Source organism: Python bivittatus, unplaced genomic scaffold (assembly GCF_059951505.1).
Source record: "Python bivittatus isolate LINGU-HERP-01145 unplaced genomic scaffold, Pbiv_v1 ctg000980_np1212, whole genome shotgun sequence".
Lineage (NCBI taxonomy): Eukaryota > Metazoa > Chordata > Lepidosauria > Squamata > Pythonidae > Python > Python bivittatus.
In genome coordinates this window covers 4,509,506-4,523,049 of record NW_028277125.1, presented here as the reverse complement: position 1 = coordinate 4,523,049, position 13,544 = coordinate 4,509,506, and the positions used below count along the sequence as shown (strand labels likewise).

Sequence of the window (13,544 nt, the reverse complement as noted above, 5' to 3'; positions counted from 1 at the left end):
TTTCTGCGCTGCCATGATTTCTGTGGGCGGTTCTCAGACTTCACACACGCGAACCAGGAAACAGCCTATCCAGGCAACGGGGAGCCTCTCTTATTTCCTGGTCTAGGAGACTTCCCAGCATAGAGATGACGAGGCGCAGAGGGACAACCATGGAGTGCCGCAGACAAGAAAGTCCCTCGTGGTAGCCGGAGTGCTACTGCCTTGTCAGGCCGGGCAGAAGCCACTGCCCAGGGCAAGAGTTCCGCAGGGCCGGAAGTAGGGAAGACTGCGACTGGAACCGAGGGAGGCAGCTGAACGGAAGTAGCGGGGCTGAGGGGAGACGAAGCGGCTTCGAGCGACGGACCGAGGAGGATGAACAACAAATTCGATGCGTGAGTGAGTCGGGACGCCGCGGCCTTTCGTGGGGTGGGGGGCGGCCTGCGCGTCGGCCTCCTGGTCGAAGGGCGGCCGTGGCGCGTGCGCAGCTGGTCCCCGGGGCGGGGGAGAAGCGGCGTTCGCCGAAATGCCCCCTCGCTCCTGGCTCTTAAAGGTACACGAGCGCTTTTCGGGACCCGCCGGTGGAGCTCTTGATTGGCGGCGGGGCTCCGGGGCTTCGGCTTCCTCAAGCCGAAGCCAGGGTTCTAGTCCTCATCGTCCTCAGTAAAGGCCCAAGACGAGCAGAAACGTCGAAACGGCTGTTTCCGAGACGGGGGCCGAGGCCAAAGAGCCGGATCCGTCCCGGGCAGCGGATGGGCAGCAGCTCCTCCCCGGGAGTCCTTGGAGGGGAGACCACCAGGAAACCTTAGCGGGGGACCGAACAGCGCCCCAAGAGAAGGCAGCGGCGCCCCCCTTCTCTCCTTGCCGAGGTGAAGCTTGATCGAAGACGCTCTTGACTTTCTCCGTGGACGTGACTGGTCACAGCATGTGGGGCTCATAGCAGCCTCGGGGGGTCTGCAGGGATCGGCTTCCCAATCCCGTGGCGGCTTTTGTTCGGGCGGGGAGCATCTGCAGCGAGCGGCCAAGCGTTGGGCTGCCGCTGAGGACCTTCCCGGATACCCCCCTGCCCTTTTCTTGGCGGGAAGGAAGGTCCTCGGGCGAGTCCACAGCTCCGCTGCTTCCTGGTGGTCTCCCTTCCGAGGACTCGAAAGTCGTGGCACTGCTTAACCCTTGGAGATAAGCCAAGGATCAGGTAGCAGGGGTGCGATGGAGCTCAAACTGGGTCATTCTGAAGTGAGAAATGGTCTGACTTTATTGGTTGCATTCAAGGTGGCTGGCATCAGCAGAGCTCCTTCTCGGGCATTGTTAGGTACCTTGAGGGGCAATGGATGCCAAGGAGCCTTTTCTTCATAATAACTTTATCAAAGAGGGATTTTCATAGTCGTGCCTGTCGAAACTACTTGTTCCACATAATAATTAGAACAACTATTCTTTGCAGGTGTTCCTCTATTTTATAGTCATTTGTATTACCTGTAATTGAGTAAGACTGCAGAGTTTTTTTTCCTGGCAAGGCGGATGGCAGGCAAAATATTCAACAGCCAGAGCAATGATAGATCAGGCACCACTTTCTTTCCTAAATGTGCTCCCACATTTTTCAGTGTGCAGAGCTTCTTTGTCTGTTACAGCAAATATGTATTTGATGTGTCTCCAATTGTTGAGTTTTCTATTTTTAATTACATAACACTGGTGTGTTTTTGCTACCTGAACTGAGTGATGTGAGGGTTTTTAAAATGTTCGCTTGTTTGGGTAAACCCCGGTTTACCATTTAAAGAAGAAAGTTGCTTGGGATGACAGTGAATGGGATCCCTGTGCTTTAAGTTAAACTTCCCAAGCTGTGTTGGACTACTGTGCCCATCATCTCTATTGAGCAGAACAGGATAGTTATGCAGTTATGGATGGGAATGAGATGAAATAAAGGATGGTCTTAAACATAGGGGATGTGAAATTGATGAGGATGCTCTGTTTTGTTTTTCATTTTTTATAACTCTGCGTGAGACAAATGACAAAGCTGACGAAGGGTTTTTTTGTTGTTGTTTTTTAAGATGAGATAAAATAGCCGTAAAGAAAAGAGAGAAAAGAACGTAAACTTCTAAACTGGAAGCAATCCTGTAATTATTTTTTCTTTCATAATTTAGGCAGCTAAGTAGGTCGATCCATAGGGCTATGTAGTGCTTTATATTTGATTCCAAAAAGGTCCTTCAGCTATGTGGGTGTCCCCAACATAGCACTTGTCTGCGAGTCTTTAAAGCAGATGCATATTTTCCTAGATCATGTGGCTAACCTCTGCAGTTGCTCTGTGATCCTTGAAAAATACACAGCTGCTGTGAAGAATTGCAGACAGGTGCTGAGTTTGGGCTCCTATGGCCTTCAGAGCACCTCTTCCCAATCAGATAAAAAGGACTTCACAGTCCTAACAGATATAATACTTCTGCACATTTCCAGCCTTTCTCCCAAAGGCTGGCTTGGCCTTTAAAGCTCAAACAGCAGCAGGTTGTGGGGACAGAATACAGGAGAATCATTCCTCACAGATCTGCATTGGAAGCGCATCTCTAGCAGCCTGCCTTCTGGGGATTGATAGCTGGTGGCACCATCAGTAACAGTCAGTTGTGGAATGCCTGTCATCTTCATTAATATCTTTTAGATAATGAGAAAGGGGAAAGCTTGTTGATTTTTAAAAATCCTATTCCCCCTTCTAACTTGATCACTACCTTAAGAATTGATAGTCAGCAGCTCAGTTTGCGTTCTGAGGTCCAACCACCAAGTAAGGTGAAGGAGGGGAAAAAAAGGTGGAATAATTTGTCTCAAGGAATGACAAACTCTGAGTTTCACTCCACTTGTCAGGATTGTTGGAACAAATTAGTTTCCATCTCAGATAGTGACCTTGAACTAAGTCTTCTTGAATGAAAATTATTATTGCTATTCATTCTTGTTGTTTTTCTCATACAGGACATATAGTCCCCCTTCTCATTCTCACAGTCCTGTTAGGTAAGTTACGAAGGTCAGTGAAAAAGCTTTCACTGAGCAGAAATTCAAAGTGAGCTTTCCCACTTTACCATCGCACTCCACGGGACTACCCATCTGGGCACGTAATTGTCACCAGCGTGAAATTAGCCCCTTGCAATGAATGCCTTGGCCCATGCTTATAAAATCAACCATGAAAATTATGCTAAGCAATCTCTCTCCCCCTCCAACTCCCCTCTCCCCCGGTGATGGGTACTTTCTTGTCTTATAGAAAATAAAAATGTTATTTGATATATCAAGGAAAAAAATCTGCCTCTGAGATTAGTCCAGGAAAAGATTTCTCAAATATTCCTTTGTACTTCACATTCATCTATTTATTTTGCATTTAGAAATGAATAAGCTTCAGCTTTTGATAAACCTGGGACAGATGGCTAATTCAGTGCCAGAGGTTTGTGAACTTACTCTCTCTGCACTGAGAACTGAACTTCTGCAGTTTCTCCCTGCAGTGGCATTTATTAGTTCCTGATGTATGGCAGTAACATTACAAAAAAGATTGAAGAAGAACAAGATCTTTGTGCTTTCCTGCTGTGTACGATGGCAAGGCCTCTACTGCAACTCAGAAACTTTTTTTTTTTTTTTAATATCTAAGGCTATCATGCACAGCTATTATTTGTTTGGCTTTGACTCCATGTATCACATGAACATACCTCTTGCAGCTCATTCATTCAACAAGCCATGGTTGTTGATAGGATGTGTGAACTCAGTCAGAAGCTTTTTAAATCTTGAAACGGAAGCAGCTGTTCTCACTTTCACACTGATGTGTGCCTGGGTTTTTTGTTTTGTTTTGTTTTTTGCTAGTCTGAAGGATGACGACAGTGGAGACCATGACCAGAATGAAGAGAATAGCACACAGAAAGATGGTGAGAAGGAAAAAAACGATAAAGACAAACCTCAAAGCAGCATCAAGAGGAAGGTATGTCACTGTCTTTTCTCTAGAGACTAGATCAGAGCACTTGCTTGAGGGTTCTCAGAGTGGGTTATAAGAAGGTGCTCTTTGGGGAAGATGAGCCTTCCCCAAGCTGGTGCCCTCTGGATAAGTTGAAATTGCAACATTCAGCACTTCTAACCAGCACCGGAATTGTGGTGTAATAGATTTGAAGGGCACCCGGTTGGGAAAGGTGCTCTCTAGTGAGTAACTCCTGGACTCCACCTGTCTTTTGGGCACTGCAGCTTCAGCTAGAGCAGCGTTTTTCAACCATAGCAACCTTAAGATATATGGACTTCAAGTTCCAGAATTCCTCAGCCAGCCTTGCTGGCTGGGGAATTCTGGGACTTGAAGTCCACATATCTTAAAGTTGCTGCAGTTGAGAAATGCTGAGCTAGAGCTTAGAAGGGTCTGCATTTACTGCGTGCAAAATAGTTTTAGTTCAGAACAGCCTGAGCTCGAAGTGGGACCATTTCCAGTATGGTCAGAACATTTCCCGTAAGGTCCAAAATTGCATCTGCTAGACCAGAAACCCTTTGTAGTAATCGCTAGATTGTACCAGCCTTTCTGAACCAGAATGTTCCAAATTGTACACCCCTCCTGTCCTCCTTTCCTCTGGCCCACTCAGCTTAGTTCTCACGCTGTGGACCTGAATTGTTGGACTCAGTTACTAGCCCTACTTCAAAGCCAGAAAGCAAATCTCCATCTCGCTTCAGTGAAAGCAAGCAGCCAAGCTAAAGTGAGTCTCTGTACTGTCCCCCCCCATCTAAAGATGGGGTGGACTTCTCCTGCAGGAGTTTTTCTAGTACCATTTCTTTCATTTTTCTTTTTTTTTTATAATATTTTTTCTTATTCAAGTTTAAAAATGCAAAGATAAAAATTAATACAAACTACGAAAAATATAAAAAGCAAAAAAAAAATAGCGCAGAGAAAAAAAAGAAAAAATATAAACAAAAAAGAAATACAAAGAAATGACTTCCCCCTTCATCAAGACAAGTACAAACAATTTCAGTAACGTATCACCTTCTCTAACGTTTCAACAAAGGATCTCTTCTTCCCACATCTCATCTCTCATCTATAAGCAAATTATAAGGCCTCGTCATTCAGTCCTAATCAGCAAAAGTCCATTAAGAGTTACCAAAAATAACAACATATATATTTTAATCAAATAAATTAGTTACATATTCCTTGCCTTTTACTTTTAACACAGTAACTTATTGTTTTCTCTAAAAATACAACAATAAAAACCTCTTCTTCCCATATGTTATCTGTTATCTATAAACAAATCTTTAAAGCCTCATCATTTGGACCTGTAATCCTTTCCTTTCCTTTTAACACCATAACTTATCACTTTCTCTGAAAATACAGCAAAAAAATCTCTTCCTCCCATATCTTATCTATAAACCTTTAAAGCCTCATCATTTCAGTTCTGGTCAAAAAAAACCCCTTCAAGAGCTATTAAAAAGAACCTCATATATATTTTAATCTTGATCAAATAAACTAAGTACAGTGGTACCTCTACTTACGAACGCCCCTACTTACGAAATTTTCGAGATACGATCAGCTCCGGCCCCAAAAATGTACCTCTACTTATGAATTCGCCTCAACTTACGAGCCATTTTCCGCCCGTTCCACGTGGTCCGCGGCCATTTTTCCGCCCGTTCCACGTGGTCCGCGGCCATTTTCCACCCGTGCCACGTGGTCCGCAGCCATTTTCCGCCCGTGCCACGTGGTCCGTGGCCATTTTTCCGCCCGTGCCATGTGGTCCGCGGCCATTTCCCCGCCCGTTCTACGTGGTCCGCGGCCGTTTTTCCGCCCCGATACGTGGTCCGTGGCCATTTTTTCCACCCTGCTGCGTGGTCAGCGGCTGTTTTTCCGTCCCTGATGCGTGGTCCCCAGATGCCGGAATGGATTAACGGTAATTACATTGAACCTTATTTTCGAAAATTTACTTTGACTTGCGACCAACTCGACTTGCGATCAGAGTCACGGAACAGATTAAGTTCGTAAGTAGAGGTACCACTGTATATAATTTTTCTTTTTACTTTTAAAAATCTTGATGTTTATTACCTTTAAGTAGTGTCCCAAAAGCTGATTTCTTTTCATTCTCTCTTTGTCCTTTCTCAGGAACTTCTCCATGAGTATAATACATCCCTTTTGTAAGTCCAAGATAAGAGAGTTGTCCAAGTCACTCTTCTGTTTTATTATTTGTGTGCCCCTTTTGCTTATTAAGACATCAGCCAGTTTTATTTGTAAATCCAGTGTAACATCTTTTTCTGTATCATTCTTGTAACTTGTCATTTTAATATCCAAATCCAAAACAGCCTGATTCTCAGTTGTATCCTCTTCTCTTTTAAACCCATCTTTATGGTAGTAGACAGTCTTAAAAGAAATGTCTGAGTGCATTGTTCCCAAATATCCTTGAATTCTTCCACAGTTAAAATACTTTTCTCCATTCTGTGTGTCTTTTCTCCTTTAATTATAATCTTTAGCTCTTTCTGGTTGCCTTTAGGGTCCAGCCTTCAAAATCTTTTCTTACCTTGGTTTTCTCCAATCCACAATATTTTCCCACAGGAGGATTTCTTACACTTCTTATTTTAATAGGATTTTAAACAACCCACAGGAAGGATTCTTACAATTAATTTCAAAATCTTATTTCCAATCCATCTGGCCCCTTAATCTGTTTGTAACTTTCCAAAATCGATGTTCTAATCGCCCCTTTGCTGTTTATTTCAGCATTAAAAAAAAAAAAAGTCCTTAAACTTACATGAAACTTCTTTTCCTGAGGATTGAAGGAGAATCGCCCGGTGTGATGAAACTTGTTCTGAAGGCTCTTCATGTCCAGAAAGCAGTTAACAAGCAATCTCCCTGAGTGACTAAGAGAGGAAGTGGGCGAACCCAGTTTCCATTTGAAGGCTCCGAACCGCGCCTTGGGCAAAGCTGGCCTTCCCAAGGCTTCCAGAGCTCTAAAGCCCGGCAGAGACCCCTGTTTTACCGTCTCCTCATGGGAAGCCTCTGCACTTACGGACGATCCCAGGTCCTCCCCTTTATCCGGAGGGATTTCGAGGCACCGATCCATTCGCCGGCCCCTTGTTCCGCCACAGTCGTTAGCTCTGCACTTCAGTTTGCCATTGCTTCTCCGGAAGTCAGCTGCTTTCATTTTCTACATGGGAGCAAATGGAGGCTTTTCATTAGAGGCAATCAAACCCTTCACGGCTGGGGACTGCAATTTTAAATTCCCACCTGATAGACCACAGAAGGCTTTCTGGAGAGGTCATTTTTAACGATTTCTTTTCAGATTTCAGAGGGTTGATTACAGTAGAACAGGGGTGCTTTACTTCGCAGAGATCTTAAGCTCCCATTTCCCCTCTGATAACTTTTTCTTTCTTACCTGAAAAGAGTGCTGCCTAAATGTAGCCATTCTGCTGCCGAATTTCAGCAGCATAAACTTGAGATAGTGGGGGTCACGTGCAGGCTGTGGGTTGTCCACCCTCAAATTAGACCAACTAGAGTGCAGAACATGGGGAGCAGGACAATTGGCAGCGAGAGAAATCTTAACATTTAGTCCCCATTGTTAAGGTAACAAGGTGGAAAGGCACACCAGAGCTGCAAAAGTGGACCACAGAGACTGAATGAATTTTTCTCAACACCTTTAAATACTCAAAGCCCATCACCATAAAGGTGGTTATTTTGCGAGCACTGCAGGAAAGTTAGGATTTCAGACTTTAGCTGGTCCTTTCTTAAAAAAGGTCATTATCACCGTGGGAAGGAAGCTTTCCTTGTCTAAGGGCTTTGCTCCAGGAGCTCTTTCTTTGCCCATGTTTTGGGAAAGGATTAAAAATAGATCTTCTTGATTTACCCTTTCTTAGTTGGGAGCTACACTCCTGACATTTTTGATTCAGGAAATCTAAAAGCTGAAAAGAGTTGTTGTGATGGTTTGCTTAAAAACCTTTTATGACGTTTGTCAGATCAACTTGATTCCATCTACTTCCTATGTTAAGAAAGGGGAATAGATTTATCATTGCTTCACAAGGTTGTTTTCATTTAAGATCTGTTATCTTCCAACCAGAGGCACATAAAGGCGTGTTAGCAGAGTTCGTGAACTGGTCTTGCCTAATGAGCTGCTTTTAAGGAGCACAAAATATCTCTCGTGAGCCTCGTCCTCTGCCAATTTGGAGAAACTCCAGTGCGCCGAGAGCAGCTAATCTCTTACTTGAAGTATAGTCAATTTCTGGCAGACTAATGATCTGTTTCAAGCTATTAACAGAGATGGAATTTCAGAAAGAAAATGAAGCTAAACTGTTCTTTCACGCTCAGTGCTGGCAGGAACAGGCAGGTTTCTCATGCTGCAAATCCCTCTTTAGAGAAATGCATCAGGATAAATGAGTATTTCAATTTCACATGCAGGCTGTGGTTCCAGGACCGGCTGAGCACCCTCTGCAGTATAATTACACCTTCTGGTACTCCAGACGGACACCTGGGAGGCCCACCAGTTCTCAGAGTTATGAACAGAACATCAAGCAAATTGGCACCTTTGCCTCTGTGAGTGCATTTCTGTCATGTGGTTCTAATGGGGCTTGGATGTGCAGGTTACTCATACGTAGAAAAATAGAGGGATATGCTATAATTCAGTCAGAGCCCTAGATGTAAGGCACCCTTCCCCAGCGTGAGACTGCAGTGAGCCACTACCAGTCAAAGGGGAAGGTTGGACCACAGGAACATTTTAAATGTTGTGTTCACAGGCTAAGTCAGATCATTTGTATCTTACAGTCTCCTTTTATAATAACCAATCAAATCATCTGATAATAGCTTTAAAACGGCAAAAGAAAGCATTTTGTCGCACCTCACGTAATTGGCTTATGAATCTCCCTGTTACCAAATGTGGAAGTGGCTGTGAGTTCCAGGAGGTTGATGAGCCAGATTCTTGCTGTCTGTCAATCTTGTGAACCATGACAGTTAAACAGAATCCCTACATTCAAAACTTGCCTCTACTTTCAAAGGGTTTCTCCCTTTATTTTAGACATTGTAGGAGGAGAGCCCTGTTAGTCTGCAGAAAATCGGGAGTCTGGCAGCACCTTTTCTGACGAAGCAATATTTATTAAAAGGCACCTCTTTAGTGTTTCTGCTTTGTCTGCAGCATTTATGGACTTTTATCTTTACGAGATGCTCTATTTTAATTTCTTTTGCTTTGTAAACAAATGTTAAATTGATGGGTAAAACTTGGTTTCATTCGAGTTCTATTTGTTTTGATTGTAAGTTGCCTTAGAATTTTTATTGTAGCTGACAAAGAAATACCTCTCCGGGTGCGCCCAACCAATTTGTGCTTTTCCACTGTCGATCGACTCCACATCCCTTCAGCCCTAGCTTATATAATCAGAGGTCAGACTCAATGGGATCTGTGGTCCTACAACTTTTGATGGACTACAGATTCCTCACCCCTACTGTAAAGCATCCAGAAGCTTTTTGTGTTACAAGTATGATATGAATCTCCAGGGAAGATGGGTTTGACCAATTCAGGTTTCTCTTGTGTGCAAGAGAATATAGCCAATATATATATCAATATATTTTGAATATAGTCAATAACAGTATATCAATATATTTTGATACACAGTCAGAAATGCTGTAGTTTGAATAGACTTGAAAAGAAAAAAGAAAATCTTGCCAAACCAGTTTGGTTCACTGAAACTCCACAGACAGTAGCATCAGTGTCTAAATTGCACTACAGGCAAAGAAGGTATGGCAGAAAGCAAGTTTGGTAGCAATTCAGTAGCTATTCCTTCCTTCTAACCCCAACGTTTCTGTTTTCCATCGCCCCACCCCCTTTTCTGACGACCTGGCCAAGAATCTAAAATAACATTATTAGCAGTGGGGATGATAGTGGTATACAGGCAGATAGATATTAGAAGTGTTACCAGGTGGGCAACTCTTATTCCATGTGCCAGCTAGTGATTCGTGTCTTATTTCAGGATATTCCATTCTACTTACCCTCCTTGTAGACATTTTGGAAAAGGTCTTCTAAGTGCAACAGGGTGCTTAATTTTGCCTGGGAGAAAGGGCTGAGAAGGTGCTTTAAAACAGGCTAGCCTTTGTTGGAAGGTTCTGATTTGTTGAAATCAGCCTCCGCCAGCTCTCAGACCAACCTGCATTTTGGTGCTGTCTCAGTCGAACCAACATGTGGATAGATGCTCTGGGGGCACCACAGGATGGTTACCTCAGTCTAAAACTCAGGCAGTAATAGATGTTCTGCCCTGCTGAACAACCCTGCAGCATTCACATAAACCCTTTAGGGTGTGGAAAGTATGCCACAAAAATATCATAGAACAGTGTCCTTCAGCCATGGCTCTTTCCAGACTGCGGTATGGAGCATAAGCTTCATTTACTGAGTTGAACTCAACTCCTGGTGACTTCATGGAGAAATCTCTATTGTTTTCTTGGTAGCATTCATGAGTCATGTTCAGATGAAGTTAGTGGCAAGCATATGCCTACTGAAATTAATAGGACTTAAATTGCTCGTCATGAATAATGCCAGCATTTTCGCAACGTGTTGTTACTGCATTAACCCATTATCCTGCCTTTCTGCAATCCAAGGCCTAACCAGGTTTGATCCTGTTTAGCTTTTTGAAATCAACCAAGATGAATTAAGCATTGTCACCTATGTGTGTGCACTGTGTATATTTATATAAAAATTAGAACTGGATTCAAACGCATGGATGAGAGAAAATGGAAATGGGGGCCAGAGAAGCATTGATATCACAGATTTACATCAGTCAATTCCAATTTATATTATATTATATTATATTATATTATATTATATTATATTATATTATATTATATTATATTAGTACACACACGCACATGCATACATATTAGTAATTTCTGTTTTGAGATAGCCAAAGTTTCCAGTTCATAAATGGAACCTTATGTGCATTATCCAGAGCATATATGGTACAGCCATGCAAATATTCAAGTGGGAGGTTTGAATCCAAGGCAATTTGACCAAATTGATTTTCCAAAATGAATGCCTTCAAATCCATTTGGAAGCTTGCAAAGAAAGGAGGGGGGCATGTCCAAAAGCCCATTTTTCAAATCAGCTTGGACTCGATTCAGTGATTCAGTGTGGAATCGATCCAGACACTTTTAATGGGGAACTGACAACAGGTTTCTCGGCCTCTGATGGAGGGTGTTCCCCTGCCCACCAAGGCTACTTGTATCTCCAGTGCAGTTGTGATTCCAGCAACATCCTCAAGTTGTAGGTGTGTTAAAGGGAAAACCACTATTCTGTTTAGGCCCACCTTTGAACTTGTGTTGATGCAGGGCTACGTCCTCCCCTTGAGGGAGATAAAATTCATACTGTTAAGCCATCCAGGGCTTGGGTATGCACATCTAGTTGTACCCACTTTTACAGTTGTAAAAGAGCATGACTTCGTTTCAGACCAGTCTGGACTTAAGCAGCACAGTGAGAAGGTCCAGAGCCAGCATGGTAGAATGGTTCAGGTTTGGACTAAGGCCCCGGTTCTAGTCCCCTCAGCTACAGAAACTCCCTGGATGACTTTTCTCTACCCGACCCGTTGTTTTGGGGGGGAAATGAGCATCTGAGTGAAAGGTGGGATGTAAATAAAAATAAATAAAGCATAAGTGAGCATTCAGCAGAAGGATTACAGCATAGGGGCTGATCAGAAGATCAGCAGCATGTCTCTGGAAAGAACAGGATGGAGGCGTATACATAATTTTATCCATGCATAAAATGGTTGATGGATTTGGGTGGGGAAGCATGGGGGTGACTAAAACTCAGGGGGTGCAATGCCAAACAGTTTGGGAATGCCTGCCCTAAGTACAACAGTATTTCCCTGGCATGAAATAGACCCAGTGGAAACCAGCTGCCCTTATATCTTCCCTTCACCATCCCAGAGCCCGTAGCTTGAATTGTAAGGCTGGCAGAGCAGGGCTGCTTCATGAGAGCAGAGGATCCCCGTTTCAGAAATGTAGGCTTTGGAGTGGTGGGTGCCAGGTTCAAGGGAGCTCTGGCGGCCACTAGCAGTGCCACCTCTGTTTCCTTCTTTGCCCACAGAAAGGAGCCCTGGGCATCAGTCGTGGCAACTTTCAGCACCTGCAGAAAGTGGGGAGAGCTGGGTCTCAAGATGGGGGCCCAGGTGTCTCTGTGGGAGATCCCTTTGCCCCTTTGATGACAAACAGAACCACCCAAATAAAGTTTTACGGCTGTAGTCCTAGGCATATTTGTCCAGGAGGAACCCCCAAGGAACTTCTTCCAGAGGAGGTATAGTAGGTTGGCATTGCAAGGGGGGGATTAAGCCTTGAATGTCTGCTTTCATTCCACATGCCATCTTCACTGTTTCTCATGGCTTGGGTCATCTCCCCTCTCCTCCCCTCCCCACCCACACTCCCTGCTTTCTTGTGTGTTTTCGAAGACGTATCTAGGACATGTTTGAAATTCAGGGGTGAAAAAACTGCTTTGGGAATCACCTTTAAAACAACTAGTGTAGAGGGGCAACATTTCCTCCTCCAAAGCCACTTTGGGTTTCAGCAAGGCAACGTTGGGACTCTGTTGTGTGTTGGTTTGTTAAACCGAATTGGTTCCTTTGGTTCGAATGATGTATGCATCTCTGCAGTCGGCCTCTCTGTTATCCCAGCTTTGCCCCCACCAGAGAGTGGGCTTTTCAAGCAAAGGTAGGATGCCTTGAGAGAGCTAAGCCCACCCCAATCTCTCCACTTTCCTCTTTGTTCCTCTCCAGCACCAATTCCTTTCTCTGAAGTTTTATTTCTACACCAGAATTTACTTCCTTATAAGAGACTGGCTGAAAATGAAAGCACAGGGATGGAGAGGGTGATAGAGACTATGGACAGCAAGTGGGATGAGGACTCTACACTCACCCAGTGCTTTATACTTGATTGGGGAGGGGCCTAGATTGCTCATCCTTGGCTTAGACAGCAACCCAGGGTGTTACATACTTGGGAGGAAGCCTCTACAAACTAACTCAAGAGGGTTTGTTTCTGATTAAATCTTTAGAAGGTTGTATGGTAAACCTACCAAATAGGATTTAGCCAAACTGCTGCAAGTGTGTGATGGTGCTTTATAGTTTGGTCCCTAGAGGGCACCAGGGCTCTCTAGAATGGCTGGCAAACGCTTGCAGTATCTGCTGAGGTCCTGGGCAGCTGTCTTTTTAGTCTCATGTTCATAACTCTATCGCCTCTCCTCATGGTTCCTAAAAGTTTTAAAGATGTAACCTCTTTCTGCAAACAATAGACAAGAAAACGTTGAAATTGCAGATTATCTGGGTGATGAGGGTGTCTGTTAAATCTGAATTTGCTTCAGTTTACGCTATGTGTGCTATTGATGCATTTGTAGAAAAACCACGATGACAGACTCTTGATTTGATGAACCTTAGTCCCTTAAATGAGAGCATCCATACAAAAGTATTGTCCATTGTCTTCTATATCAAGGTCCATTAAACTGAACACCCCCTGGAAAGCTCATTCTGGGGCCAGACTGGTGAAATGGCCATCAGGCATCAGTGTTATATACTTCGTCATATAGCAGCTCTGGGCCATTAGGGGCAATACTACCAAGAGGGACTAGCAAAAACGTGGGCCCCATGCATCCAAG

General features: G+C 43.9%; 1 protein-coding gene across 5 annotated transcripts in view; it reads left to right on the top strand.

Annotated features, from left to right (window-relative positions):
- Window positions 1–215: 215 nt before the first annotated feature.
- The window catches only part of EIF4E2 (eukaryotic translation initiation factor 4E family member 2), a 32,273-nt gene continuing 18,944 nt past the window's right edge, over window positions 216–13,544 (top strand). The window contains exons 1-4 of one of the 5 annotated variants that reach the window (XM_015888277.3): window positions 250–371; window positions 2,923–2,961; window positions 3,796–3,910; window positions 8,330–8,464. In XM_015888277.3, the coding sequence (XP_015743763.1) occupies window positions 352–371; window positions 2,923–2,961; window positions 3,796–3,910; window positions 8,330–8,464 (309 nt within the window). In that variant the 5' untranslated portion in view covers window positions 250–351. Of the gene's footprint in view, window positions 376–2,922; window positions 2,962–3,795; window positions 3,911–8,329; window positions 8,465–13,544 lie in introns of all 5 variants that reach the window. The other 4 variants (XM_015888278.3, XM_015888279.3, XM_007429364.4 and 1 more) reach the window with 4 other exon arrangements.